The sequence below is a fragment of the Panicum hallii genome, chromosome 5 (genome assembly GCF_002211085.1).
Source record: "Panicum hallii strain FIL2 chromosome 5, PHallii_v3.1, whole genome shotgun sequence".
In the NCBI taxonomy this organism is placed as follows: Eukaryota; Viridiplantae; Streptophyta; class Magnoliopsida; order Poales; family Poaceae; genus Panicum; species Panicum hallii.
Genome location: NC_038046.1, coordinates 8889874 through 8915212, shown reverse-complemented (window position 1 = coordinate 8915212; position 25339 = coordinate 8889874). Strand labels below are relative to the sequence as shown.

The window sequence follows — 25339 nt, the reverse complement described above, 5'->3', positions numbered from 1 at the left end:
TCCCTGATCCGTTTAATAATTTTCCTGCACTAAATGCAAGATATGTGCTGCTCTAGCGGTTCAGAATTGAATCTCCAGTGATAAAGACAGATAGCTACATAGAATACTGAACTTTAAAGTATGCAAGCAGCTCATCACACTTGAAGATCGTGAAGGATGAAACCAATTTGGTACACTATCAAATGTTTGACAGAAATTACCAAGCAAAACCAAAGAATTTAATTAAAACTCCCACCCCTTATAGCTTCTACACTCTGTACACGATGTAACCATGTTTTCTCCTAAAAATAATCATTAAGTAATTCTATTTCTGGAAGAACACATGCATGCTTATATCTTCTGCAATATCAATCGGAAAAAGGAGAGAAATGGAAGAACACAGAACTACCGCCACCCTTATCAAAAATTTTGCCTGGGTGAATTTCAATGTCCTGGACTGATAACAGCAATCAATCGAACACTAGCCGATCACTTATTCTGGTTGTCGACGTCCTTCTTGAGATCGGCCGGCGGCAGGAAGTAGTCCGTCGTGAGGCCGTGCACGTTGAAGTCGGCCTCCTCCACCGTCCACGTCTCCTCCAGCTTCCGCTTGTGGTTGACGGAGCCCTCGCCGTAGCGGAAGAGGGTGACGGTGGTGTGGCCGCCGTGCGCGATGTTGATGCCGTCGATGTAGCGGTAGTCGGAGATGACGGACTCCATGCTGGTCTCCCAGAAGATGTTCTCGCTGCGGCGGGCGCCCTTGCCGGACTTCATGCGGAGCAGGTGCGAGTCCTCGAGCTGGATGAGCAGCCCCGTGCGCTGGCTGAAGTAGCCCCACACCGTGTGGTGGATGATGTCGAACGCCGGCGCGCTCCGCGCCCGCAGCGTCATCGCGCCGGCCTCCAGCTTCAGGATGAAGCATTCCTCGCCGTTGAGGACCTTCTCGCCGATGCACACCGCGTCCGAGAAGAGGTTGGCGATCGAGCGCGGATCCAGGCCCTGCAACGAGGCGGCAAGGAGCACGATCGAAGATGCATCTGGCCGAACGCAAATGCCTGGTTGCATGTGCCCGGATGCTTTGTTTACCTGGAGGGAGCGGCGGAGGGGGCGTGGCGGGCCGCGGGAGGCGTGGGACTGCTCGGCGGCGGACTGGCGCCACGCGACCTTGCCGTCGCTGCCGGCGCTCATCTTGTGGCCGGCCATGATGAGCTCGAAGAACCAGACCTCGGGGGTCTTCTGCCAGAGCACGAAGCCGCCGACCTCGGCGCGGCCCTGCGCGGCGGTGACGGTCTGGTCGCCGAGGTGGAACTCGGACGCGCACATCCGCACCTTGCCCACGGCGTACATGCTGCGCACCCCCTGCAGCGCCGCCTGCCCGCCCGTCGCCGCAATGTACTGCTGGATGATGTACTTGGCCGTCGACGCTTGCTGCAATTGATCGTTCACGCAACCGGATCAATTCTCCAAGACTCTGGACGCGCGCGCGCGCGCGTAACAAAAACGAAGCGTGCACGATATCGCCGATGGGCGGCTTACGATGGAGGAGTCGCGGATGGAGCGGCTGAAGGCGCGGTCGTGCGGGACGGGGCAGGGGATGAGCGGCGAGCCGACGACGTTGAGGAAGAGCTGGAGCTCGGCGGTCGCGGGGGCGGCCCCGTCGACGGTGGCTCGGTCGAAGGCCTGGTTCTTGAGCCAGGCGCGCATGTTGGCGCCCCCTGCGCCGCGGCGCTTGTCGGCGCCGGGGGCGTTGATGAGCATCTCATCGGGGATGGGCACCTCCAGCACGGTGTCCAGGGAGTCGTCGCGGTCCAGGTTCGGGCACAGCTTCCTCATGACACGGCCGCCGCGTCGCCACGCCGCGCATCAATGCCGACCGACGGGCGGGTAGAGCAGGCAGAGCTAAGCTAGCGGCTAGCGCGCGCCTGCCGGAGACAGGGGGAGGGGGGAGAAGAGAGAGAAACAAGCGGGAGAACGGGAGGCCAGGAGCCGGGACATGTAGAAGGTGGCAATGGCGAGGCATGCATTGGGAGCGAGGAATAAGTGGATCGCGCAAACAACGGGCGCTGCATTGAGGAGCTAGTGCCGCTCGAGCCTAGAGGTGCGCGGAGGTGAACGCAGGCGCCCCTGCTTTTGTGCTTGATGACGCGCGGCGGACAGCAGCCGCGGCTCGGCGCCTTGGCCATGCATAGGAATCAGACCCCTAGCTATGAATCAGCCCACTAGCTCTAAAAACTCTGTCCGTTTCAGCCCATTCAGCCCACGGTGCAGCCTGTATAGACTCGAATCGGGTCAGGCTTTTCGTGGACAGTCAGGCCAATTTTTTTTTTTTGAAAATCAAGGCAGCCAATTATTCACTAGCTATGATTGAATCAGTACGAACGATGACTCGAGTGGTGAAACGCAACAGAATTTGGAGTTCAAGTGAAGCAACCAAATTCGGTTCATATTCATATCCAAAACAGAAGAAAATCGCGAGAAACATGATAAGAGAAAAACGAACAATATCCAAAGCCCCCCACTCTGACACCAAAGCCCTCGTGCGCGCCGGAGGATTACGGAGGATGCACCCTTCCTGACGTCGCTCGGGCGCCTTGTGTTGTGATCCAGCAAGTCTGTAACTTAGCGCGCCAGGAACGCCAGGACGGAGACGACGGCGAGGAGGAGAACGTGGCGGCCAGCGAACGCGGCGGCGGTGGCGGCGCTGACGGTGCTGGGCACGGGGCCGAACGCGCCGACCGGTGTCGTGAAGCTCCCTCCCGTGCTGGGCGTCGTCGCCGGGTTGCTCGCGGAGCCTGGAGAGGACGCGCCCGTGCCGGTGCCGGTCGCGTTGCCGCTTGTCCCTGCCTCGCTGCATCCCACGCGCAACGGAACCGAGAGCAGAAGAACACGTCAGTCCCGTGCGATTTGTTTCCAACAGCTAGCGAGCACGGCACGATCGCCACGACAACGAACCCTACGTACCTCGGAGTCGCAGGGTATTTGCAGGTTCCGGAGCCTGCAAACCGGCAGCAAAATATAGTTGTTAGGCACGACCGGAAGATGCTGCGAGGTCAGCCGTGTGACGGCGAGGAAGGGGAAGGGGATCGGAGCGTGTGGGTTACTCGGGTCCGTGTCGGTGAGGTTGGCGGTGCCGCCGAAGTCGCAGGTGGCGCCGTTGGCCTGGCTGTTCCGCTGGAAGTAGCTGTTGGCGGCGTAGGAGCAGTGCGCGCGCACCGAGGTGGGGCTGTAGCACGGGCCCGTCGGGAGCACGGCGGCGCAGTCCGCGCCGTGCCCGCACGCGTAGTCCAGCGTCTTCTGCAGCGCCGTGTCCGTCGCGTCCGGCCGGCACACGCACCACGAGCCGTCTGCATCCATGCCACACACGGGACACGCACGAAGCTTATCGATGTTTTGCATACTGGTAAACGAGCTTCATCGATCGATCGATCGATAGGGACATGAAATGAATGGGTGGACAATGAGGTTGCAGGTTGTCTGATTGGGCGACCACGTCTTGACAGTGCTGAGTACTGACAAGGATACGGGATACCTCTAGTTGATGCCTGATGTTTCTACAAGCTCAGCGACGTGTGCAACTTGTGGAAGGAATCAGGAATGTGCAGGTAGCCGAAGATGAAAGCGAGATGTCTGTCTCACCTGATCCTCTGAACGCCATGGCCAGCAAGAGCAGCACGAACACCGGATTCGCCATCAGAGCGTGGAGGATGTTCCGGACACCTGACGGGGAGCTCTCTCTCTAGCTCGTCGCCGCTGGTTTCAGCGTCGTGCTAGTTGCAGTAGTTGAGCGGGGAGTGGCGTGAGACTCCATTTATTGGTAGTCTCTGACGGCCGTGTCCATTTTTCTGCGCGTTTCGGCCATCCTGCAGGCTGTCGCGCTTTGGACGGAGCTGCGCCTGCCCCGTCGGCGTTCGCGGACGGCTGTTTTTCCGGCTGCTTTGGGGCGGGATTATTACAGGCCATCGTGCTCCAAAGTAAAGTCACCACGCAAAGCTGCTTTGCGTGCTCTGATGTGGCCGACTGCTAGTGCTGGCCAGATGGCTCGAGGCCATTAGTGTGGAGCTTTTTATCTCCTCTTTGGGGGAAGCAAAACTGTGTACACATATTGGCTTCTCTTTGGAGAAACGGAGTTGTTTGAGCATATACTACGGATGCTTTCTTTCGTGGAAGATGAAAAGGAAAAGATGGATGCATCCGCAATCTGCTCATGTATACCTGCAAGATCTGATGCAGATCCCGCAACAGTGACAGGGTTGGAGTTGTATTATGTCAAGATTACGTTCGTAGTACTTCTCAACAGATTCTGCTCCTCAAAACTTCGTAAACCGCGAGGGAGACCTTCCATCCATTAACTTCAGTTTCCGCGGCTGTATAACAATGTCTTTCAAGCAAAGCAGCAAGCTGCTCCATGTTGCTAAACATACATCACCATATTTTTAGAAGGGCATATCGACTGAACCATCTAGAGTTGGCACCAATTGGACCATGCACAACAACGGAATTGACATGATAGCAGCAAACTGCAAACCTGACCAGTTACCAGCACTGAAGACACAAATGAGAAATCGTCTAGCTCCAGGCACCTAAAAGAGCTTATTATCATAACGTTCCCAGACAAGAGCACGCGAATGCTCATTTCAGTACAATTCAAGACCGGATCACAAGCATCCTAGCACAAAGCACGAACATTCAACATAGAAGGCACATCATAACAGCACAGAACCTGAACAAGCAAACACCGAAACAGAAGACAGCACAGCTTATTCCAAGCACCGCCTGCGCTAGGACAACCTCTTCAAGCAGATGGCTTCATCAGAGCTGCAACCTTCTGAACAGATGGCCTCTCCATCAGGCTAGACCACCAGGCCTTCACATGGGGGTACCCATCAAGCACCGACGCATGGGGTGTTGCAAACAAGCACAGGGTGGCGGAGACATGGTTAAGGTCAGCAAGGCTGAGGAAGTCTCCAGCCAGGTACTTGTACTTGGTCAGGCGCGCCTCGTACACCTCCAGCACCTTCTTCAGCTTCTCAAGGTTCTCCTCGACAACCTTCTGGTCAGTGGATCCCCCAAGCATAGGACTGATGAGGCACTGGAAGAGGATGGGGTTCAGCACAGAGGTGTACTGGTTGGCCTCCACCTCCATCCAGACATCCACCATTGCTGACTCCTCAAGATTGCCTTCCTTCAACAGCTCGGGCTTGTTTTTACGGGCTGCATACTTGCAAATTGCACGCGATTCTGATAGAGGGGGGAATAATAATAAAGTTAGAAAAATTAACATCATTGGTAGATAAAAAAGGATTCTACAGGAGCATTCGACTGTCTAAAAGACTAAAACCTCTCTGAAAGTGATAAGTAGAAAGAAAATTATATCACTTCTTTCATTGGACAAGGTGAGCCAGAACAAGTCAATTGAAAGTCAAGGAGTTGGGTCCCTTTCAATTTAATTTTTATTGGCAACATATAAATATAAAAATCTTCATCATTGGACTGGTGTAAAAAAAAAATTGAAGCACAAGATAACCAAGCCACCTAAGTAGTTCCTACAGCACAATGACATTTTGCAATCAGGCTGAATATATTTCATCATGCCGTGTTACAAATGTATGAAAGTTGTTGGTTTCCTTTAGTGGAGGATTCTGAACAACCGATGTGCTAGGAAAAGCTGAGATACCTTGCTAACCTCGTCATATGTTATGAAACAGGTAAAAGTACCAACAATAAACGAAATAGCGACAACAACAATGTACTAGAAACAACTCAAAATGATTGCCAAGAGATAGAATCATACCCCAGACGTACAAGTCACCATCTTGCAAAGCTGGAACCTGACCAAATGGCTGCAGAGAAACGGACAATGGTGTTAAGAGTTGGGACAGAGTTCCAAAAAATCAGATGTTTTAGTACATTACATACTCGCCAGTTAAAATTTCCAATTAGCTTATGACTGTGTACATCATGTTGAATTTCTGGTAGGTGATACATGCTACATCGTTTATCGTAAACAAGCTCAAAACATACATATATTCAAAATATTTTAGCTTTTATGTCAGAAGTATAATTGTTGAGAAGTACACAAAAGGAGTTGTTACCATGTACTTTACTTCTTGAAACGGTTTAAAGAGAATGCACAATTGCGCACCTAACAAATTTTCAGACTTATAGGATTTTAGACATCCTGCATATTAAATCAGTTACAAGCTCGATGACCTTTCCAAAATAGTCATCAATTTCTCAGCTTTAAACCCCTCAGATATGAAATTCCCATTGTCCTTTCTCTCCCTTGCTAGCTAGCACTTGATCAAATCATATGAACAACAATCCAGCACGTGAATCAAACCAAGGGAAGAACAATTGGAACAGGCTAAGGAGGGGCGAACTAGACGAGCAGCGAATAACCTTGACATTCTTATTAGCCCAAATCGAGTATAAGGGAATTTCAATCCACTTCGTACAGCCCAAATCTTGCCTATGGTCAAGGGTGTAAAAGTTACATTTGCGCACATACTTGCACCACATGGTGAGACGTGAGTGGCGTCAGTGGTGGGTGCTGGAATTGGAGACGGAAGAATGCGGTAAACCGCCTAAAATCTCCTAAATCTTGAATCCCCAACTCCCCCACCCAAACCCTAGCCTTGAATCCTAATTCCTAAAACCCCGACGAGACTGCGAGAGGAAAAAAATCTCTCCAGATAACCCATCGACGATAGCGACCGTCAGCACCGAACGGAGCACCGCCGTTGTATTTACCAGGCGGAAAAAAAACGGAAAAAAAAGGGGCCGGGGAAGATACGTACGTTGCGGGCGAGGTGCTCGGGGCTCTTGTGCTCGGCGGTGGCGAAGTTGATGGGCACGATCTCGTAGTCGGACCCGGCCTCCTCCAGAGCCACCGCGCACCTCGTCACGTTCCACGACATCGTCGAGCCGTACAGCTTCATCGGAGCCATGATCTCGCCTTCCTCTCCGGCGCTTCCCTCCCCACCCTCGGTTCTTCTTCTTCCCCCCTCCCCCTCTGGCCTTTGGGATTCTCTCCGCGTCGATCTCGCTGCGCAAAGTGGCGCTCCGGGCCTGGCCCCCGTTTAATAGGCGGGCGACCGGCTGGGAGGGCGCAGCGGGTGTGGCTGTTGAGGGGAGTGGGAGCGGGTGGGTAGGTGCGGCGGCCCCGTTGGTCAATGGCCCCGCACGTCTAGATGCTTCCTTTTCGCTTTCGTACGAATTCTTTTCCTTTTTCCACCTCGCCCGGCACCGGAGACGCAAGCGATTACGCTCGGTGCGGCGCCGAGGCGTCGAGATTCGCATGCCCGCAGCTCACTTCCGAAACCTTCCATGAGAACTAGACAGCTAAACAACCCGGAGGAAAACGCTAGAGCCGGTACGAGATGTTCGGTGAAACATCGCGAGCACCTGCGCACTGTGTGCAATAGGAGTATAGGACGGAGGAGCATCGGCAAGGCGCGATTGGACTCGGTGCAAGCGCAACGAACTTCTCGTACGACCCTATAGGGAACAAAACGATACTGACCTACCACGTGGCCGGCGTGACCGCACATAGGGAACAAAGCGGAGAATGGACTAGCTCAGGGTTGGGCGTTCCAGATCTCTGCTACTACCTGTCCCGGTGTAAAATAAACCTTCGAAAACGAGCATAATCTCGTATGCTTGCTTCGAGCGCGTCGGTCGGCGTCGCCATAAGCCACGCTGTTGTGAAAGCGGCATGAACCCCTTTTTGCTGTTCACCCGCTCGATGTTGGCCACTCGATGTCGCATGCATCTTCTTGTTCGTGATGAAGACGCTGCCCACCTAACAGTGGCTGGTACGCGAACAAGCAGACAAAGTGCCTAATTAGAATTCAGGATAACGATTTCTTTTTTCTTTCTTTTTTTCTTTTTACTTGTTTAAATCAGCACCTGGCCAAAGAGAGAGAAGGAGAGGGAAAAGCATGCGCACGTCGCGCTTTGGCATCGATCCACGGAAGCACCGCCAATCGAGTACAGTACAGTGAAGTTCGGACTGAAAAACAGCAGCGGTAAATCGGGCTCTGCTTCTCACAGCTACCGATGCTGTTTCCAGGCACCCACGCGTTATCCGCTCCTGAAAATAAATTTTTAGAGACGGATTACTCCTCGCAGCAGGCAGCTGTAGCTCCCCCGCATTGGCAGCCGCCGTTGCTCCCCCGCGCTGACTTGAGGCGTGCCGCCGGGATGGAGAGCATCACCACCGCTCGTGCGCTTGCCGCCGGAATCCGCCCATACGCTCACTCGCCGACGAATCCACCCGTGCGCTCGCCGCCGCCGCCTCCCGCCGCTGGATCGAGCCTCCGCTGCCACATCTACCTCCCTCTCTCGTACTGCACCACCACTGCTTCCCCGTGCCGCTACTCCTGTCAGCTCCCCCGCACCGGCAGCTCCGCACGCCGCGGAGGCCCCACGTCGGTCGTCCTGCACGCTATTGTCCCCCTCGCGCCGCGCCGCGCCGCCGCGGCCCCCCTTGTGCCGTCATGGCTCCGGATGGCGGGAGAGAGAAGTTGAGGTGGCGAAGAGGGAGGAGCGGCTCGATCCGCACCGTCGCAGCCCCTCTCGAGCCGTCGTGACTCCGCCAAGCGGGAGAGGGAAGGCCGGCGGGGGAAGGAGAGGAGGAACCGAAGGGAGGGCGGTGGGGAAAGAAGGGAGGGGCGACACGGCGAGAGAGGAGAGGATCGAGAGAGGAAGGTAGGGGATCAAAGGGAAAGAGAAGAAAACATGCGGATTGTGCAGAGGCCACGGCAACGCACGATTGGCGGGGGGCGAGGAGGCACGGATCGATGACATGGGATCGGGGAGCAGCGGGGATGGCTCTAGAGGCAGGTGACGCCATCATTTGTAGGAGTGGGTGATACCACCATCAAGCCTTAAAAATATTTTTCTACTTCATTCCAAATTTCATTTAAATCATAGCAAAACAAATAAAAAAGGTGAAACTTCTACGCTATAACTACTGTGAAATGTAGATACAAAAAAATATACTAAGTATATTTCAGTATAGATAAATGTTAAGATTGTGGAAAACCTAAAGTATGATTTGGGTTATATGAGATACTGCATAGTCATAGCTAGTAGACAACTTATAATAATTTTTTGAACTATTAGATGACCTTAAGTGAAAAAGTTATCAACTACAAAATAAATAAATTGTAAATCTCGTTAATCTTTACAATTTTGGTATAAAGTTTGACTTCATCCGAAATAAGGTTATGATTTTTTTCGCGGGACTATTTGTAGGGGCGGGTGATGGCGTCACCCGCCCCTAGAAATACGTTCTACGGGCGGACGACGCCACCATCCGTCCCTAAAAGTATTTTTCAACTTTATTAAAAATTCATTTAAATCTTTCCATGTAATAAAATAAATAAAAAAGTGAAATTTCTACACTATAATTATTGTAAACTATAGATAAAAAATATACCAAATATATTTCAGTGTATATAAACGTTAAGATTGTTCAAATCTTAAAGTATGACTTGATTTGTATAAAATACTATATAGTCATAACCATATGTATATTCATAATAATTTTTTGACCATTAAATGACCTTAAATGAAAAAGTTATAAAGTACAAAGTTTTAAATCTCGTCATTCTCTACAATTTTGGTATAAAGTTTGACTTCATCCAAAAAAATATCAAAAAGTTATGAATTTTTTTATGTGAAACTATTTTTAGGGGCGGGTCAACCCATCCCAAAAATACATTTGTAAGGACGGATGACTCCATCATCTACTTTTAAAAATGCCACCATTTCCAGAGACAGGTGGTGACGTCACCCGTCCCTAGAAATACTATATTTAGGAGTGGGTGATGCCATCACTCGCTCTTGAAAATGATGCCCATTTGCAAAGTTTGGTGATGACGTTACCTGCTCTAAAAATACGCCTCTAAAGGACAGGTCCAATGCTAACGTGCTCTATTTGCAGGAGGGGATTACCTTGTGACCTGTCTAAAAAAGCGGACGTCCGTGCAAATTATTTTTTATAGTGAATGGAATGCCATAATGCTTAAAGCATAAGCTAGCAGACTACTATATTATACTACTCCGTACCATGATAGACGCTAGCTTAATCGACCGATCGGGTCAGAGGCGCACCGGCCGTGCAGCGAACGCCGACGATGCGCTCCGAACATTTGTTGTCATGGGACGAAGCCAAACCAAGCAATATCCTGACGACATCTCCAGACATCCAGTTGGCCTGTTCAGCCCCTCTAGCAGCTAGCGTCACCGCTCGCGATTTCGGGAAGAGGAGCGCGACGCACCGGAGTGCGTGAAGGGGACAAAACGAGCTTGCAACCCGCTCCGTCCATTTCGCGACCTCAAAAAACCACGCAGTCGACGTGACTAGTAGTAATGCACTTGTGACTTTATTGGGCGGTACTTGTGGAAGAAAGCAGCGAGTTTGAACACACGCACGGGCACAAATTAAGGGGTTGTTTGGAGTCCCGTCTAACCCGCCACGGCCAGCCTAACTTGTGGCGCTCAAAACGACCGCCACACCTGCGGCGGAAAAAGTGTGGCGCGCCGTGGCGGGTTAGGCGGCACTCCAAACAGCCCCTAAACTACAACCACGAGTAAAGGCGGAAGCTTATAGTTGACTGAAGACCCGAAAGGCAGAAGTACCTGGACGTATTAAGGCAGGGCAGGTACTGAAGGTGATAGCTAGGATGAAGAACATTTTTTATTTAAAGATGGCGCGAGTTCTACCGATCAATTTCTGACTGCGAGATCGAGATGAACATAGAACCAAATGCAACTTCGGCAGGGAAAAAGAGAGGGGCACCTAGTCCCGGTCCACTGGATGGAACAGGGCCCGGTGGAGAGCAGAGCAATTCCTACACTGTGACAATTGTCTTGGATAGTAACACTGCCACCGTACAGTTTCACGTAAAAATCAGGGCAAAAAGTTTACTACAGCAGCTACTACTACCGGTAAAAAGTGTCAGCGAATTTCACCTAGGCGGTACAAATGATGAAATGAACCTAATTATTTTTTTCTGAAACCCGGAAATGAACCGACTTAAGCCCATGGGCCGAATCGAAGGCAGTACACTGAGTTTTGTGAACGATTAGATTTCGGGGCCATGAGTTCGCATGTGATAAGTTTGCCTCCGTACTACGAGGGGCGTTTTGATATGGTCGAACAGCTCAAAAATAATCCGCAAAAAAAAAAGGTAGATAAGCCGCGCAAAAATAGCAAGTTGGGTACACACATGTACGCGATCGATGCGAAGCCGGTCAACTGAAACTTAGCTCTGCCGGCGGTCGTTCCGCTCGTCTCCGTTTCATGCCGCTCGGCTCCGGCTGTTTAAAAACGGTTCCGGCTCCGGTTTTGTCTCGAGCGCTTCTTCGGTGAAGCTGAAACTGTTTTGAAAAACGTTTGGCAAATTGGTTTCACCCTGTTTATTTAATGAATTGAATATGTTAAATATCCAATATGCTCTTGGCTAGTTGACATGTCTATGGGCCTATATTTATATTTGCACTCAGTTAATATTTTCAATTAATATAAAAATAAATAAATAAACAGAAATATTAGTTACCTAATAATCATAATCATTGTCTTGTTATCCTAATAGAGTAATTCTAAAAAAACAGTTTCTTCGGCCGATTCTTCTCCTACCGTAGTCTGGTTCCCGATGGATGTCGAAGCCGGCACCGTTTATGCTGCTAGCATGCTAGCGAGCCACTCCGTCGCGCCCAGCCCCGCCGCCATGCCTTGCCAGGCCGGCGCGCCCAGGCCGGCCGCCGCGCCCTGCCCGGCAGACGCGCCCAGCCCTGCCGCCGCGCCCGGCCCCACCGCTTCATGACCCGCCGCGCCCCGCCCCGCCGCACCGTGACCCACCGCGCCTAGCCCCGGCGCCGCACCCTGACCCGCTGCTGCGCCTCCAACGCCTGCATCAGGCTACTCTTGAGTGGATCCATCGATTTCGCCGCTCGAAGTGGCCTCCCTGCGTGCTGAAGCCGTCGGCCGCCGGAGGGGATTTATGCCACCACCACTGCTAGGTTTTGGCGAGAAAGAGAGCTGCCGTGGCCACTGCCCTGCCCCTCCTCCCCCTCCCCCCCGCTCCGGCCCTCCGTCCCACTCCGGTCGCGTGCTCTGACCCGCGCCACCGGCCGTCTCCACCCCACCCCGGCCGCGCGCTTCAGCCAATGCCACGGGCCGCCTCTACCCCGCCCTGGCCACACGTTCCGCCCCGCGCCGGCCGCCTGCTCCAGCCCGTGCCGCCGGCCGCCTGCACCCCACCCTGACCGCCGCCCTCCTCTCGCTGCTGTGCCGCGGGCACCTGGGGGCACCGTTGACAAAGGGTGAGGTGGAACCGGACGGAGCCACGTTTTCTAGCTCTGCCCCCGCAAAGTGCTCCAGAGAGCGTTTTTTCTGGGGATCCGAAGCTGCAGGGCTCCGATTTTGGAGCCGCCCGTGGAGCCTGCCAAAGGGAGCCTCCCCCCATACAAGGAGATAGATAGCGCCAATGATGATGAAGCCTTCGTATTGCGTCTGCCTACTTTTCCTGGCCTCCATCCTCGTGGCCTCGTCGGCCGTCGTCACCGTGTCGCCGAAGGAGACGACAACCCCGGAGAAGGCCTTGACGGCAAGGGCGCCGGCGGCGTTGCAGCCCGACGAGGCTTTCCTCGCCAGCCTCTGCGAGCAGCAGCGCGGGCGGCCCCTCCCGTGGTGCAAGCAGCTGCACGCCAGGCGCCGCCGCGGCGGCGGCGGCGGCGGCTGGCACCACCTGCCGATGCCGCCCCCCAGCCGCGACGGCGAGGAGATCGACCCGCGCTACGGCGTGTCCAAGCGGCTCGTGCCGAGCGGGCCCAACAGGCTGCACAACTGATCGGGCCACGCACGCGCGAGGCCGTTAGTTTTTCTTGCTAGCTACATTTCCTTTCTTTTTTTCCCCTCTCCCCGAGGATTCTTGCATCGCTAGCTTGCATTGCCATTGCTTGGAAAGGATTGACAATGGAGGATGATGCACCTATGCAACATACTCGGATCTTCATTGTTACAGTAGATCCAATATTAATACTAGCATGCACTCCATTTCATTGATGATGAAGACGGGTAGATTGGCTGCTTTCTTTTGTTAGTTTGTAGTGAATGTACCTTGTAGTACTATATCTATTTATATAGTTGATAGATTTGTCCTTCAAGTTCTTGTTCATGCAAGCGTTGGCTCTTGTCGCAAGATTGCCGGAAAAGGTTAAGTTTCATGTCGATATCTAACGCCCGATCTTAGACTCTTACACGCTCATGGGGCATGTGAGATTCTCTTCCCGTTTCGTTTAGTTTCACTGTTGCTGCAAAGGCGAGCACTGTTCCCTGCTGATTCCGACAGTGGAGTACTGCTGGTTAATGTGGTCCGGCTCTTCCTGAGTTCCTGTGATGAAAAAAAGAGAAGAAGAAATAACTTCTCTCGGCCATTTTACCAACTCCGTGTTGCAGCAATTACATTCCTTCGATTCAGTTCTCGCAGTTGAGCTGTGGATAGGGAACGTCTAGATTTTTAATGTTTAAAGATAGCAGAGATTTGATTCAAAATTTGCTGGTAGTGTAGTTAGGGCAAGTTTCATCACTATAAAGTGGAAGAGATGCTTTCTTTCTGAAAACGTAAACAGGGTTGTAGAGATCTGATTCAACTTGCAGTTACGGCCGTTCGTCCGTTTTGGTGACTTTTTCAGGCAGGCTATTAATGTGTTGTTCAGCTAGCCAAACCATGAGATCAGCTGGACAGGCCATGGTCGACAGTTCGACACTTCCATAAGTTTGGTCATAAAATGAGGCCAATGGCTGAATCGTGGTGTCATTTAGTCAGGTGTACTAGGGTCAGCACTTTCCAGCTCCAGTCAGTCAAGTCAGTCAGGAAAAGGCTGCTGTGCAATAAACCGAACTGAACTGGTGTTCAGAAACCACTTCACTGCAGCAGGGGGTGCAAAACTGCGCTCATCCAAACTCCATTTGTGGAAAATGCACCGTATTCCTACTGCCTTATCCTGATAAGCGCTGGGATTCGTGCAAAAGACATGGCAGCGTTAGGAATTTAGAACACTCGAGGGTGGGTGGCTTCAAGTTTGAAATTTGCATAAATCTGAAAGGAGTTTAGGGTTGCTTTCTATTTTTAAAAGGAAAAAGAAAAAAAAGATTCCGCCTGGTCCAGATTATCACCTACGGGCCGTGGCCCAACCCATCAAGCGAAATGAAACGGCCCCCCGGTTCTTGCGGTACGGGCCTTCCCCCTGCGCGCTGGGTCCCGCCCCATTTGCTTCCTCTCCAGAGCGAGCGCGGTTGGCGAAGTCGCGAAGCTTGGCGGCTGCAGCTGCAACTGGCCCACTCGCCTGCCTGATGGGGCGGCTGCGCGCGTGCTGCCGTCTCCGCCGCCTCCTCGCGCCGCCGCCGCCACAAGCACCACCACCAGGTCATCCTCTGGCGCGTGGGCCCAACGCCACTGCCGCCCACGGCTCGCCCTTCTCGAGGCTCTTCTCGTCGGCCTCGGCGGTCGCGGCCGTCGCGCCCCACGAGGCCCGCGACTCTGGCCTCGGCGGCTCGGCGTACTGGGACTGGATTCGTGCGGCGACCGAGTCGGCCCCGGCGCCCACGCGACCGCATGAGGAGGAGGACGACGGCCCGGCGCGCTACATCCCCGTCAAGGCCTACTTCCTCTCCACCAGGTAAGCACGCCGCATCGCGCCCACGCTTGCTCCTTAGGTGTTTGACGATTTATCTGCTAGGAAACTTTGTGTGCAACTGTGATGTTTGGAAGGCTGCACAAGCCCCATAGGCGCAATGAACTTAAATGATGGGGTTTCATTTGATTTTTCCTCCTCTTTGTGGCAGCATTGATCTGAAGAGCATGCAAGCGGAACACGGGAGTGATATCGTACCTCCATCGACCCGTACGCTCAACTACATTGCACTTCGGTACTCTGAATTCCCGCCCGAGATTATGGTTAGTGATTGCAGCTTAGCATCACTTTGTTAGAGGGCCTGGTGAAATCTCAAATTAACTAATCTCAGGCATAATTGGTCAACCGTTAGACATGCTGTTGTGACATTGGCCTATTCTGCAAAAATTGATTTCCTTGTGATTTTGGTTGATACTTATGCAGGAGATTGGAGTGAAGGACAACAGATTTTGCTATCGCTATGTGGTCGTTTTCCAATATGGTTCTGCTGTGCTTTTCAACATTGCTGATCATGAAGCTGAATATTATCTTGATATAATTAGGAAACATGCTTCAGGATGGCTTCCAGAAATGAGAAAAGATGGTATGTCCATGCAATTCACTTCCTGTTCATATATATTATCTGCTAAATCGAGTCCTGTTTATTGCTTTTTAGCTGTCTCCCTTTTCTCTCTCATGTGATGTTCAAAGATGATGTTCCATACATGTCATAGAACTCAACTTAAAGAGAGTCAGTGCATGCCTAGGATGTGCTTTAGATGCGTGTTTTTCACTGAAATAAGTTGCCACTGCTTCACTTTTTCTGAGACTGCAATGGTGCTTTGTTGTACAGCCCTAGAACTGCCCTGCTTAATTCTTCGCAAAGATATAGGTGTAGAGTAAAATATGTATCAGATTAATGACATCTATTTTGCAATGAACAGATTATGCCGTGGTTGAGAAACCATCGTTGACAACATGGATGAAAGGAGGTCTTGATTATATAGTTCTTAAAAGTTTAGACACAGATGGGATTCGCATAATTTCAAGTGTTCTTGGTCAAAGTATTGCCCTTGATCATTATATCCGGCAGGTATTGAAATGAGCAGAGTTAATGATCTTTTGCATGGCGTCTGTGTCATTAAAAGCTGTCTAAAAGTTCTAAACTTAAACACCAATTTTGATAGGTTGATGATATGGTTGAGGAATTCACTGAAATTAATCGTGTTATGGAGAAGACTGGCAACTTCACCATGCAAAGAAAGAAGCTCTTTCAACTTGTGGGCAAGGCTAATTCCAATCTTGCGGATGTCATCATCAGACTTGGTCTTTTTGACAGGTATGTCTTGAACCCTCAAGCACTATATTCATTTTTAGGTTGGCCCTATCTCCTATAAGACATGTGTGAAGTTAAATATTTTATGGACGGAAGAATATATTGATCCCATGTGAGGGAATTTGCTATTCACATGGGATTTATGCTGTTAGTTTGGAATTTGTTCCAGTGCTTTGAGTAAAGATCGATAATTTTGATCATCATACTTAGAGATTAGACATTACTATGTCACCATACTCACTGTTTTTAAAAAGCATTGTGCTTGCCATTCCCAGATCATATCATATTTTTGTTGGCTCTGTTGCACTCACCCTGTGTTTCTGCTTTGACTTGCTGGTTGCTTTTTCTAAATGCAGGGTGTGTTCGTTTCCGGGTACCTAAAGTTTAAAGTTTAGAGGGGTCACATCAAAGAGAATCTTATCATTTAGAAGTATTAAATAAAGTCTAATTACAAAACTAATTGCAGAACCCTAGTGCTAATTCGCGAGACGAATCTAATGAGGTATATTAGTCCATGATTAGCGAATAATTACTGTAGCATCACTGTGGCAAATTATGGATTAATTAGGCTCATTAAATTTGTCTCGCGAATTAGCACACAGCTGTGCAAAAAATTTTATAAACAGATTTTATTTAATAGTTCTAAATAGCAAGATTCTCTTTGATGTGATGGGTCTAAAGTTTAGAGAGTGGGAAACGAACAGGCCCGCAATTTTGCTTCTGGGAACATGTACCTTCTGTCATTTAACAACATGATTTTCCCCAGGTCAGAAATTGCCTGGAAAAATGCAAATTATGCACAAATTCTGGAGTATCTTCGGGAAGAATATGAACTGAATCAGCGTTTTGGAAGCCTCGACTTCAAACTGAAATTTGTGGAGGTAAGTGCCTTGTGTACGAATTCCTCTATAGTGCAAAAACTGTTTCTTTTTTTCTTTCTGAGTTTGCATTTATGCTATTAATTTATTATTGTAACAGCACAACATCCATTTTCTTCAAGAAGTCCTCCAAAATAGACGGTCAGATCTGCTGGAGTGGGGTGTCATAATACTACTGACTATTGAGATTGCCATCTCACTATACGAAATTATCAAGGACTCCAACATGATCTCTTGAGGGCTCTCTATCCAACAGATCTATGACACACTTATCCACCCTCACCTAACAACCTGAACCCATCATTCTGTTATGCTAACTCCAGCCTCTCCTGTTCTAAAAGAAGGAATGGAAAGAAAGACTCCAGGCTCTCCTCTTTTCTGACACTCCACCCCTTTTGATCTCTAACCTTAGCTGAAAGCAAGTTGGGTATGCTCCTACTTCCTATGATAGGTTACCTTCCTTGGGTACTCTGACCTTGTGAGCATTGCATCTCTGAGTTTTTTTAATCCTTTGATTCCAGTTCATTTCTAACGAAAAGAAGTTCGCTCAATTTTCCCATGCCCAATGGATTTCAGGGCTGCCAGGGTTTTCAAATTTAGACACAGTACTAGCTTTCCTTTCAGAATTAATGTCAGAGCGGCATGTGCCAGCTTTTAATATTTTTGTAGGACTGCTAAGTCCAATTTTTGGCAAGGCTGAGACCAGCAGGCAGCAGCTGGCAACTGGACCTGATGTAAAGAAAGCTTATACCAAATAGCTTTATAATTTGTACAAATATGTTCGCGTGGGGAGCCTCCCTTTGGTTTAGGCTCCAAAATTGCACGTTCTTTTTGGAATTTTATAATGGAGTGATGGTTCAGTCACCATAGAATTTTAAACTTGTGGTTATCACGCATTAAACCACAGTTTTGTATGCATTCTTGTTTATTTCACAGTTAACGTAGTTGTGTCGTATTCCTGCTAGATCGTTACTTGTGTTGGCTTGATGCCCAAGCTTCAAAAGTCCAGTGTATGGTTGGTTCCCAGGTGATGTGCTGCCAAACCACAAAAGCCATGAGGGTGCTGCAAATCTGCTGTGCTGTATGCGTGTGTGGCTACTGGCAGCGCAGGATCAGATCATGCAAAATTCGTCTAAATAAACCACCTTGACAGTTCACCATGGCTCATTTTTTTTCTCGATTATTGATATTTCCTTCCAACACGACTACGTTAGGCTGCGAAAAAAGGGTAGCACGGTAGCAAACAGCTGTAGACCATGTCAGTCAGGAAGGCCCCGCGCCGAACCCCCGGTGCTTGCGCCGAACTCCCAGTGTTCACACCCGGAACGGCAACGGCGCCAGCACCGCCACGCCCACCAAGGCAGTGAGAGCCGCCCACCGCCAGACCCCGGCCGCGGCGCGGGCGCGCGATGCGCGGGACGACGACGGCGCCACGGCCGGTGGCGGCGGCGTGGGCCGGACGAGCACGGACACCTTCATGCCGTTCCAGCAGTAGCCGCGGCTGCAGATGAAGTAGAACCGGCCCGTGGTGTTGAGGCGGAAGACGAAGTTGCGGCCGCGGCTGTAGCTGAGGATCGGGCTGCTGCCGTCGCACGTCTTGTACGCCGTCTCGTTCACCTGGACCACGTCGTACCTGTCCTTCTCGTAGTCGAATTCTGCATCGACGCAGAGCAAGGTTCAGCGCACGGGCGTCTTCGGCATCAAAGCGTTCTGAGCCTGTGCGAGGGAGAGAATGATACCGAGCCAGTCGCCGACGTGGAACTCGTGCCCATCCGCCCAGTCGGTGTAGTTGACGTTGGGTGCCCAGTGCTTGCCGCCGCCGACGACTAACTTTACCGCGACGGAGGGGGCCGCCGCCGACGCGAAGAGTAGCAGCACCGCGAGGAGGAGGCGCGGCGACGTCGCCATTTCAGGAGGACGAGATGTAGAGAGCGGGACAGGGGGCGGCGGCGGCGGCGGCCGGGTGGAAATGTGGAATTCGGGAATTGGAACGGGCATTTATGGAGTGGAATCGATGTGCGTTCATTTTCCTTCTGAACTGGTTTTCGCGTAAAAAGAAAGAAGACGGAATTTGTTTTACTGCATTGGATGCAAAGCATGTACTCGTACATGCATTTCTGAAGTCGGTAGCGGCCAGGCTGTTATCTGGTAGGCGGTAGCGGTATTCAGCCGGTGTGCATGATACCGCTAGGTCGACAGAGGAAACCGTATGCAGCAAGAACACAGAGGTTTTGCTCTGGGTTCATGGTAAGTGCATTTCGCGTGACCTGTGGGCCTGGGGTCCGCACATGACGTCTGCGCGATCAAACCCCGTGTTTCTTCGACGCGACTCCGTCCTCTGGTTCAAATTTTGTTTCAGCGAACTCCTAAACTTGGACAGTGGAGCAGAGATCTAGGGGGTGTTGGATCCATGGATCCAAGTGCTATATCCAAAAATGCTAAAGTTTAACACTAGCTCATCAAATATCAGTGCTAATAAGATGTGCTATTTTAGGCAAGACTCAAAAATAGGTGTTAAAGTTTAGCATTTAATTTTAGCTCATTCAAACAAACTCTTGCTCCAAACTATGGATAAGGTGCATCCACTGTAGCATTGGCCACTATGATCAAGACCGCGGTGCAATCCGACTATTTAAAACATGCGCTACATTCCAACCATCCGTTTTTGTTTTCAACACAGTAGTAGTTTTCTTCTGCCTGAGTCTCCTTTCCATTTAAAGGAATTGTGAAAGCATGTCAAATTCTGGGGGAAAAGGTTTTTACAAAAAAAATTATTGAGAAGTTTTTCGAAAACATTTCTTGGTTCCATCTCCAATGTACGTGGCATTCCTTCATGCGGCATCTACTGAAAATGAGAGGGACCTGGGGTGGCGCAAACCGCAAAAGCATCGTTTTGGCACGCGGTTGGGTGCATGGAGGGCCGCCTGCCGAAGGATCTCGCACCAGACATCATCTTGATTCAGGAGACCGACCACCAGGGCAGCCAGCATTCGTGACACTGATCTTCATTCAAATGTCACAGCTCGGCACCTGAAACAATTTGTGGGGCATAGAGCATACCGCGCAGCTAAATCCGGATTTTTTTAAAAAAAGGACTAAATCCGGATTAATTTTTTTGAAAAAGACTAAATCCGGATTCTGCTGAACCCATTGCGTGCTACGGGAAACCAGCTTGATTAAACAAAACAAAAAACTCCAAGAGTCCACAAGACTGCCGAATTTTGGAACCAACGCAAAAAAAGAAGAAGAAAATTTGGAACCAACGCAAAAGAAGAAGAAAAACCAACGCGTAAAGGAAGAAGAAAAGGGAACCAACGAAGATCATCATAATTCTGAGATACTGTAGATGGTTCGGCCATTCGGCATCCGGTTTCACAAGGGTACCCACCAACGAAGGTGACCCAGCATCGCATACAGCATTCAAGTCTTTTAACAGTACTCCCTACATGCACATGCGAGTACGCGACAACTCCACATGATGTTTCTGCATGTTCCTGCCACAACTCCACCCACGGTATGTTCTCCGACCAGTCCCCAAAAGTGAGATACCTACTGACGTTCTGGCTTCAAGTAATTTCTAACGCCAGGAAGTTCGAATCTGGGAGTTCAGAGCAGTATAAGCGCACTCAATCCAGCCGCCTAAGCAAGTACGCGACCTGAACCTCCTTGGTTAGCGGCATGATTCTCCTGTACAGTCCGGCGACCAAGCTGGGGTTGATCTTGTACACCGGTGGGGCGCCCTTGTCCTCAGCACCGATGTTCACCTCTTGCCCGAAGATCTTGGCCTTGGCTTCAACCCTATGCTCGATAGCACGCTCCACCGTCTCGTATGTGAGAAGCTGCATGAGTTGAACAGGGTCCTGAAACATGACAAGAAATAGACAAATGAGTTGTTTGCAAAGGAATTGAATTATCGTATTTGATCTGAAACTCGCAAGTAAAACAAAAAAAATTGACATAGTAGTAGCAGACATATTAGCGAGAAGCAGAAGCACAGACCTGAGCTCTTATGGCAGGCTTGTAAGCTTCTGGTGACTCCTGAAACTTGGCCTCTGCCACAAACTTCCCATAGTGGATTCTTTTAGAGAGTGCCTGAATGATAAAACAATGAACAAAGAATAAGCACCAAACTATACAAATGCAAAATTGCACAAGTCACCAGTGAACATCAGCTCAATACTATGAAAATGACATCTCAAGAAATTACGGCAATAGAAAGACCTTGCATGGATTGATACTTGAAGATGGGGTTTGACTTTGTTTGCTAAAATATATTCTTTGTACCGAATGAAAACTACAGCAGAGTTAAAAAGGAGTTTTCACAGTAAACTAGTTGACTGGAACACAAGCAGATGTGGACCCAAAGTACTTGCTTGTGTTCAGCTGTTGACATAAAGACAAGTCTTTTAACACAAGCAAGAGGATTTGACATAAGTATCAGCAGTAAAGTGGAGTAAGAGGATTCAATATAAATATCAGCTGTAAAGTGGAGTAAGAGGATTTGACAAGAACATAAGCTGTACCTGCAAGCATGACGTGTCACAAAGAGCACTGGATCCATAGTTACCATCACTTCCTTCTTTCGCCAATCTTGGAAGAAGCTCATCGAAATACAGTTTCCAGATCTTTTTGTTGATATTGATAGAATCAGCAATGGGATGCAAAACCTATGAAAGGATAAGAGCGAAATATTAATCCATCTGAAATCTTGGAAGAAGTTCATGGAAATACACACTATGAGTCTTGCAATAGATAACACACTAAATGCAGCATAAACAGATGTTTCATATAGCAGATGGATTGTGATGACACTATGGCAGTGCTTGCACAGTACAACAAGATTCATGCAGGTCATACCATCCGATGACTGAATTGAAGCAAAATGCTAAGTAATCATTAATGAATAAAACATACAATGCTACTTTCACCTCTGCTCCACCTAAGGTTCCGTAGGAGCTCTCTTTGCATTTATTCAAAGTCAAAAGGGCACATGTAAAAAATGCAAGGACATCATTTTTGGAGCTAATAAGGAAAAAAAAGAGAGACCTCTCTGCTTATTTCAACTCAATGCAATACAAACAAAGAGCTATACAGCTCATTCCATGATATATTGGAGAGGTAGAGTATCTTAGCAAACAGATAACTTTTTCAGTCTTTTGTATCTAAGATCTGTGGCATTTACAATACTGATTCTATCACACTGCCTATATGTTGTTCACTAGTCAAGCATTGCTAAATATATGAGCTGTACAGGCCTTTTACGTCAGGTGCTAAACAACTGTAACAAAAAACAAAGTTAATTTATCTATCTATATGAAGAAAATGATGTATTAGCTTGCCAATAGTGGGCTACATTTCTTATACTGATGAGGAAACTACAAAACTCATCAAGAGAAGCAATTGAGATCCAAGAACAAGCATACCGTTGGATATTGCATAGGTGGCAACCTTGGCTCAGGCAGATCTTCTGGAAAGAATGGGTGCTCATCTGGGCTCTTGTATCTTCCAACCTATGTTAAAAAAACGTTAGCATATTTTATTCTTTTGCAAGTCATGATCAACTGTTTTTGTTTAAAAAAAATCCAAATGGATTCACCTGGGCATGGAGCTTTTCAGTTTCTCTAACTATGTATTCAACCAAAGATCCTTCAAAACCATCCATGTGGAAAGAGTTGCTATCATATGTATCAGCGTTGTAGCGGTACTGGGCTCTCTCCAAGAGGCCGAAGATGATGCTGTCTTCTAGTCTAATCAAAGTCTGCCTGATGCTATCCAATGTCAATATTTCACTTCGATCAACCCTCTCTTCCCTAACAAAAGTGCAACATTAAGAAAAAAGAATGATCAGTTCCTTCTGTATAGCTAAAACTGGCTGTCGTAAAAAGAAAGCATTCAAGGATAACATAAGAGTTTCAAGTCTTTCTGCAAAAAGCAACAAAGTTAACATCCATAGTGCTCCATGTGAATTCCCTCCTCAAGATTCAACTTACGTTTCTGGAATAGTTTCACAAAAATTCAACAGACCTTCATCACAAAGAAACTACAACATATGAGTCATCAAAGTACACTATTAACACTATACAACCAAGTCTCCAGACCTATTATTGGTGAAAGTGACAAACAACATAGCTGAAAATTTCCACGGTTTAGTTACAACAATGTAAACATGTAATGCCTACAGGCTACAGCACACTTTTGGCTCAAGTAAGTGACTTCCAAGACAACTCTACCACCAAATAATTCAACCTCACAGGATATCAACACCATGTCCATTTTTTACACAATAATAAAATCTGTGTTCTTAGGAGATAATTCAACAAGGACTTCCCCAACTTCTAGGAGATCAATCCAATGACCGCCAAACAGCCACAAATTACCAATTCAATCACTGCTAAACAGCCACAAATCGCCAATTCAATCACCACAAAACAGCCACAAATCGGAAGCCTGAATTCATGCAATCAATATCTGAAACAGAGACAGTCGGATTCAGGAGGAGTACTCTCAGAAACGGAAATGCTAGACCACCAACTCCCCCAATTGATAACCAACGCAAATCCAAATCCAGTTCCAGGATCACCAAAGGAAATTACCACATTACAGCAAGCCCCCATGGAACCAAGCGCAACAATTGTTCGTTACCTCAAGCGATTTCCAGCTGGAACGAACCCAATTAGTACGCACTTGGCATGGTGGCGCAAAACAGCCACAAATTGACAAATAAAATTGCCGCAAAAACAATCAGAAATCGCCAATACAACCGCAATTCAGCCATAAATTGGATGCCTGAAATCATGCAATCAGTATCTAAAGCATATATGGTCGCATTCCGAAGGAGTAATCTCAGAAACGGAAACGCGAGACCACCAACTCTCCCAATTGCCACAACACAAATCCAAACCCGATTCCAGGATCATCACAGGAAATTACCGCACTGCAGCCAGCACCACACGCGCAGGCGCAAATCCACAAAAACCCCCACGGAACCAAGCGCAACAGCGGTTCGTTACAACAAGCGATTTCCAGCTAGAACGAACCCAATTAGTACGTACTTGGCCACGGTGGTTCGCAAAACAGCCAAAAAATTGCCAAATAAAATCACGGCGAAAGCAGCCAGAAATTGCCAATACAATCACCGAGAAACAGCCACAAATTGGATGGCTGAAATAATGCAATCAGTATCTAAAGCAAATATGGTCGGATTCAGAAGGACTAATCTCAGAAAGACAGAAACGGAAACGCGAGACCACCAACTCTCCTAATTGCTACAGCACAAATCCAAACCCGGTTCCAGGATCATCACAGGAAATCACCGCACTACAGCCAGCACCACACGCGCAAGCAGAAACCTACAAACCCCACACGGAACCAAGCGCAACAGCCGTTCGTTACACCACGCGATTTCCAGCTAGAACGAACCCAATTAGTACGTCCTCGGCCATTGTGGACTGCAAAACAGCCAAAAAACTGCCAAATAAAATCACTGCAAACAGCCAGGAATTGCCGATACAATCACCGCAAAACACCCACAAATTGGACACCTGAAATCATGCAATCAGTATCTAAAGCATGTATGGTCGGATTCAGAAGCACCAATCTCAGAAACGGAAACGCTAGACCACCAACTCTCCCAATTGCTACACCACATCCAAACCCGATTCCAGGATATTCACAGGAAATCACCGCACTACAGCCAACCCCCACACGCGCAAGCACAAGCCTACAAACACCCCCACGGAACCAAGCGCAGCACTCGTTCGTGACACCCAACGATTTCTAGCTAGGAGGAGCCCAATTAGTACGTACTTGGCCACGGGGGTCGCGGAGTTGCTGGCCGCGCAGAGCGCCTTGGTCCTGGTCGGCGCTGGGCCGGAGACGAAGCTGACGCGGCTCCTGCCCTGCGCTCCCTGGTTCGCGGGCGTGGGCGCGAGCGACGCCGCCGCGGCCTTGGCGGCCACCTTGAACTCCATCGTCGGCACCTACCTCCCAGCCACGAGCACCTGGAATTCGGCGCGCTCGCGGGAGGCAGGACTGCAGCAGGAAGAGGGCGGGAGGCAGGAGGAAGAGAGAGGGTGGGAGGCCTGGAAATGCCGGGGAATTTATTTGTAGGCGGGGGGCGGCCGGGTGGTGCGGGGGGTGTTCGAGAGGGGATGGTTGGACTCGAAGAGGAGAAGTTGGTGGGACTTGGGAGTGGGAGGGGGAGACGGCCGAGCCGGTAGAGGGGGGAGGAGGCCAGGAGGACGGCTTGGACGGGGAGCGTGGAAAGCGTCGCGGGGACGGGCGCGGCGCGACGGGGTTGGTCGGGTCGGGTCGGGTCGGGTGGGGTGCGCGGACGTGCCCGCCCGTCCCGTCCCGGTTTGCGGCGGAGCTAGCTGGCGTCTGGCGAGGGGGGTTGGTTGGTCTCGATCGAGCGCGCCCGTGTTCGGTGAGGTTCAACGGAGGTGTCAGGTGTGGGGTCTGC

The 25339-nt window shown here is 49.7% G+C and overlaps 7 protein-coding genes across 9 annotated transcripts; 2 read left to right on the top strand and 5 right to left on the bottom strand.

Annotated features, from left to right (window-relative positions):
- Positions 1 to 157: 157 nt before the first annotated feature.
- Positions 158 to 2277, bottom strand: LOC112891825. Of its 2 annotated transcripts, XM_025958801.1 has the most exons (3): positions 1516 to 2277; positions 1066 to 1407; positions 158 to 978 (listed from the first exon to the last, which is right to left on the bottom strand). In XM_025958801.1, the coding sequence occupies exons 1-3, from the start codon at positions 1810 to 1812 to the stop codon at positions 469 to 471; spliced, it is 1149 nt and encodes a 382-aa protein (XP_025814586.1). In that variant the 5' UTR covers positions 1813 to 2277; the 3' UTR covers positions 158 to 468. The 2 variants fall into 2 exon arrangements, with proteins under 2 accessions (XP_025814586.1, XP_025814585.1); XM_025958800.1 differs by having other exon boundaries at positions 158 to 1407.
- Positions 2278 to 2388: 111 nt separating this feature from the next.
- LOC112891826 (PLASMODESMATA CALLOSE-BINDING PROTEIN 3-like) lies at positions 2389 to 3897 on the bottom strand. The gene is made up of 4 exons (XM_025958802.1): positions 3616 to 3897; positions 3081 to 3323; positions 2941 to 2974; positions 2389 to 2827 (listed from the first exon to the last, which is right to left on the bottom strand). Exons 1-4 carry the CDS (start codon positions 3668 to 3670, stop codon positions 2599 to 2601), a joined length of 561 nt encoding a protein of 186 aa, XP_025814587.1. The 5' UTR covers positions 3671 to 3897; the 3' UTR covers positions 2389 to 2598.
- Positions 3898 to 4477: 580 nt separating this feature from the next.
- On the bottom strand, positions 4478 to 7062 carry LOC112893615 (glutathione S-transferase 1). The gene is made up of 3 exons (XM_025961039.1): positions 6777 to 7062; positions 5771 to 5819; positions 4478 to 5217 (listed from the first exon to the last, which is right to left on the bottom strand). Exons 1-3 carry the CDS (start codon positions 6924 to 6926, stop codon positions 4772 to 4774), a joined length of 645 nt encoding a protein of 214 aa, XP_025816824.1. The 5' UTR covers positions 6927 to 7062; the 3' UTR covers positions 4478 to 4771.
- A 5234-nt stretch (positions 7063 to 12296) lies between these two features.
- LOC112891580 lies at positions 12297 to 13029 on the top strand. The gene has a single exon (XM_025958477.1). The coding sequence runs from the start codon at positions 12477 to 12479 to the stop codon at positions 12837 to 12839; it is 363 nt and encodes a 120-aa protein (XP_025814262.1). The 5' UTR covers positions 12297 to 12476; the 3' UTR covers positions 12840 to 13029.
- A 1256-nt stretch (positions 13030 to 14285) lies between these two features.
- Positions 14286 to 17742, top strand: LOC112891579. 2 transcript variants are annotated; one of them, XR_003228574.1, is made up of 8 exons: positions 14286 to 14670; positions 14837 to 14948; positions 15109 to 15268; positions 15609 to 15757; positions 15852 to 16003; positions 16767 to 16881; positions 16979 to 17305; positions 17400 to 17742. XR_003228574.1 is itself a non-coding variant. In XM_025958476.1 (7 exons), exons 1-7 carry the CDS (start codon positions 14345 to 14347, stop codon positions 17114 to 17116), a joined length of 1152 nt encoding a protein of 383 aa, XP_025814261.1. In that variant the 5' UTR covers positions 14286 to 14344; the 3' UTR covers positions 17117 to 17742. The 2 variants fall into 2 exon arrangements, 1 of the variants encoding a protein (XP_025814261.1); XM_025958476.1 differs by having other exon boundaries at positions 16979 to 17742.
- A 355-nt stretch (positions 17743 to 18097) lies between these two features.
- On the bottom strand, positions 18098 to 18851 carry LOC112895766 (lamin-like protein). The gene is made up of 2 exons (XM_025963757.1): positions 18618 to 18851; positions 18098 to 18533 (listed from the first exon to the last, which is right to left on the bottom strand). The coding sequence occupies exons 1-2, from the start codon at positions 18784 to 18786 to the stop codon at positions 18193 to 18195; spliced, it is 510 nt and encodes a 169-aa protein (XP_025819542.1). The 5' UTR covers positions 18787 to 18851; the 3' UTR covers positions 18098 to 18192.
- Positions 18852 to 20195: 1344 nt separating this feature from the next.
- Positions 20196 to 25054, bottom strand: LOC112895579 (chorismate mutase 3, chloroplastic-like). Its single transcript, XM_025963541.1, has 6 exons — positions 24685 to 25054; positions 22475 to 22688; positions 22302 to 22388; positions 21402 to 21545; positions 20878 to 20970; positions 20196 to 20738 (listed from the first exon to the last, which is right to left on the bottom strand). Exons 1-6 carry the CDS (start codon positions 24846 to 24848, stop codon positions 20505 to 20507), a joined length of 936 nt encoding a protein of 311 aa, XP_025819326.1. The 5' UTR covers positions 24849 to 25054; the 3' UTR covers positions 20196 to 20504.
- Between the last annotated feature and the right edge of the window lie 285 nt (positions 25055 to 25339).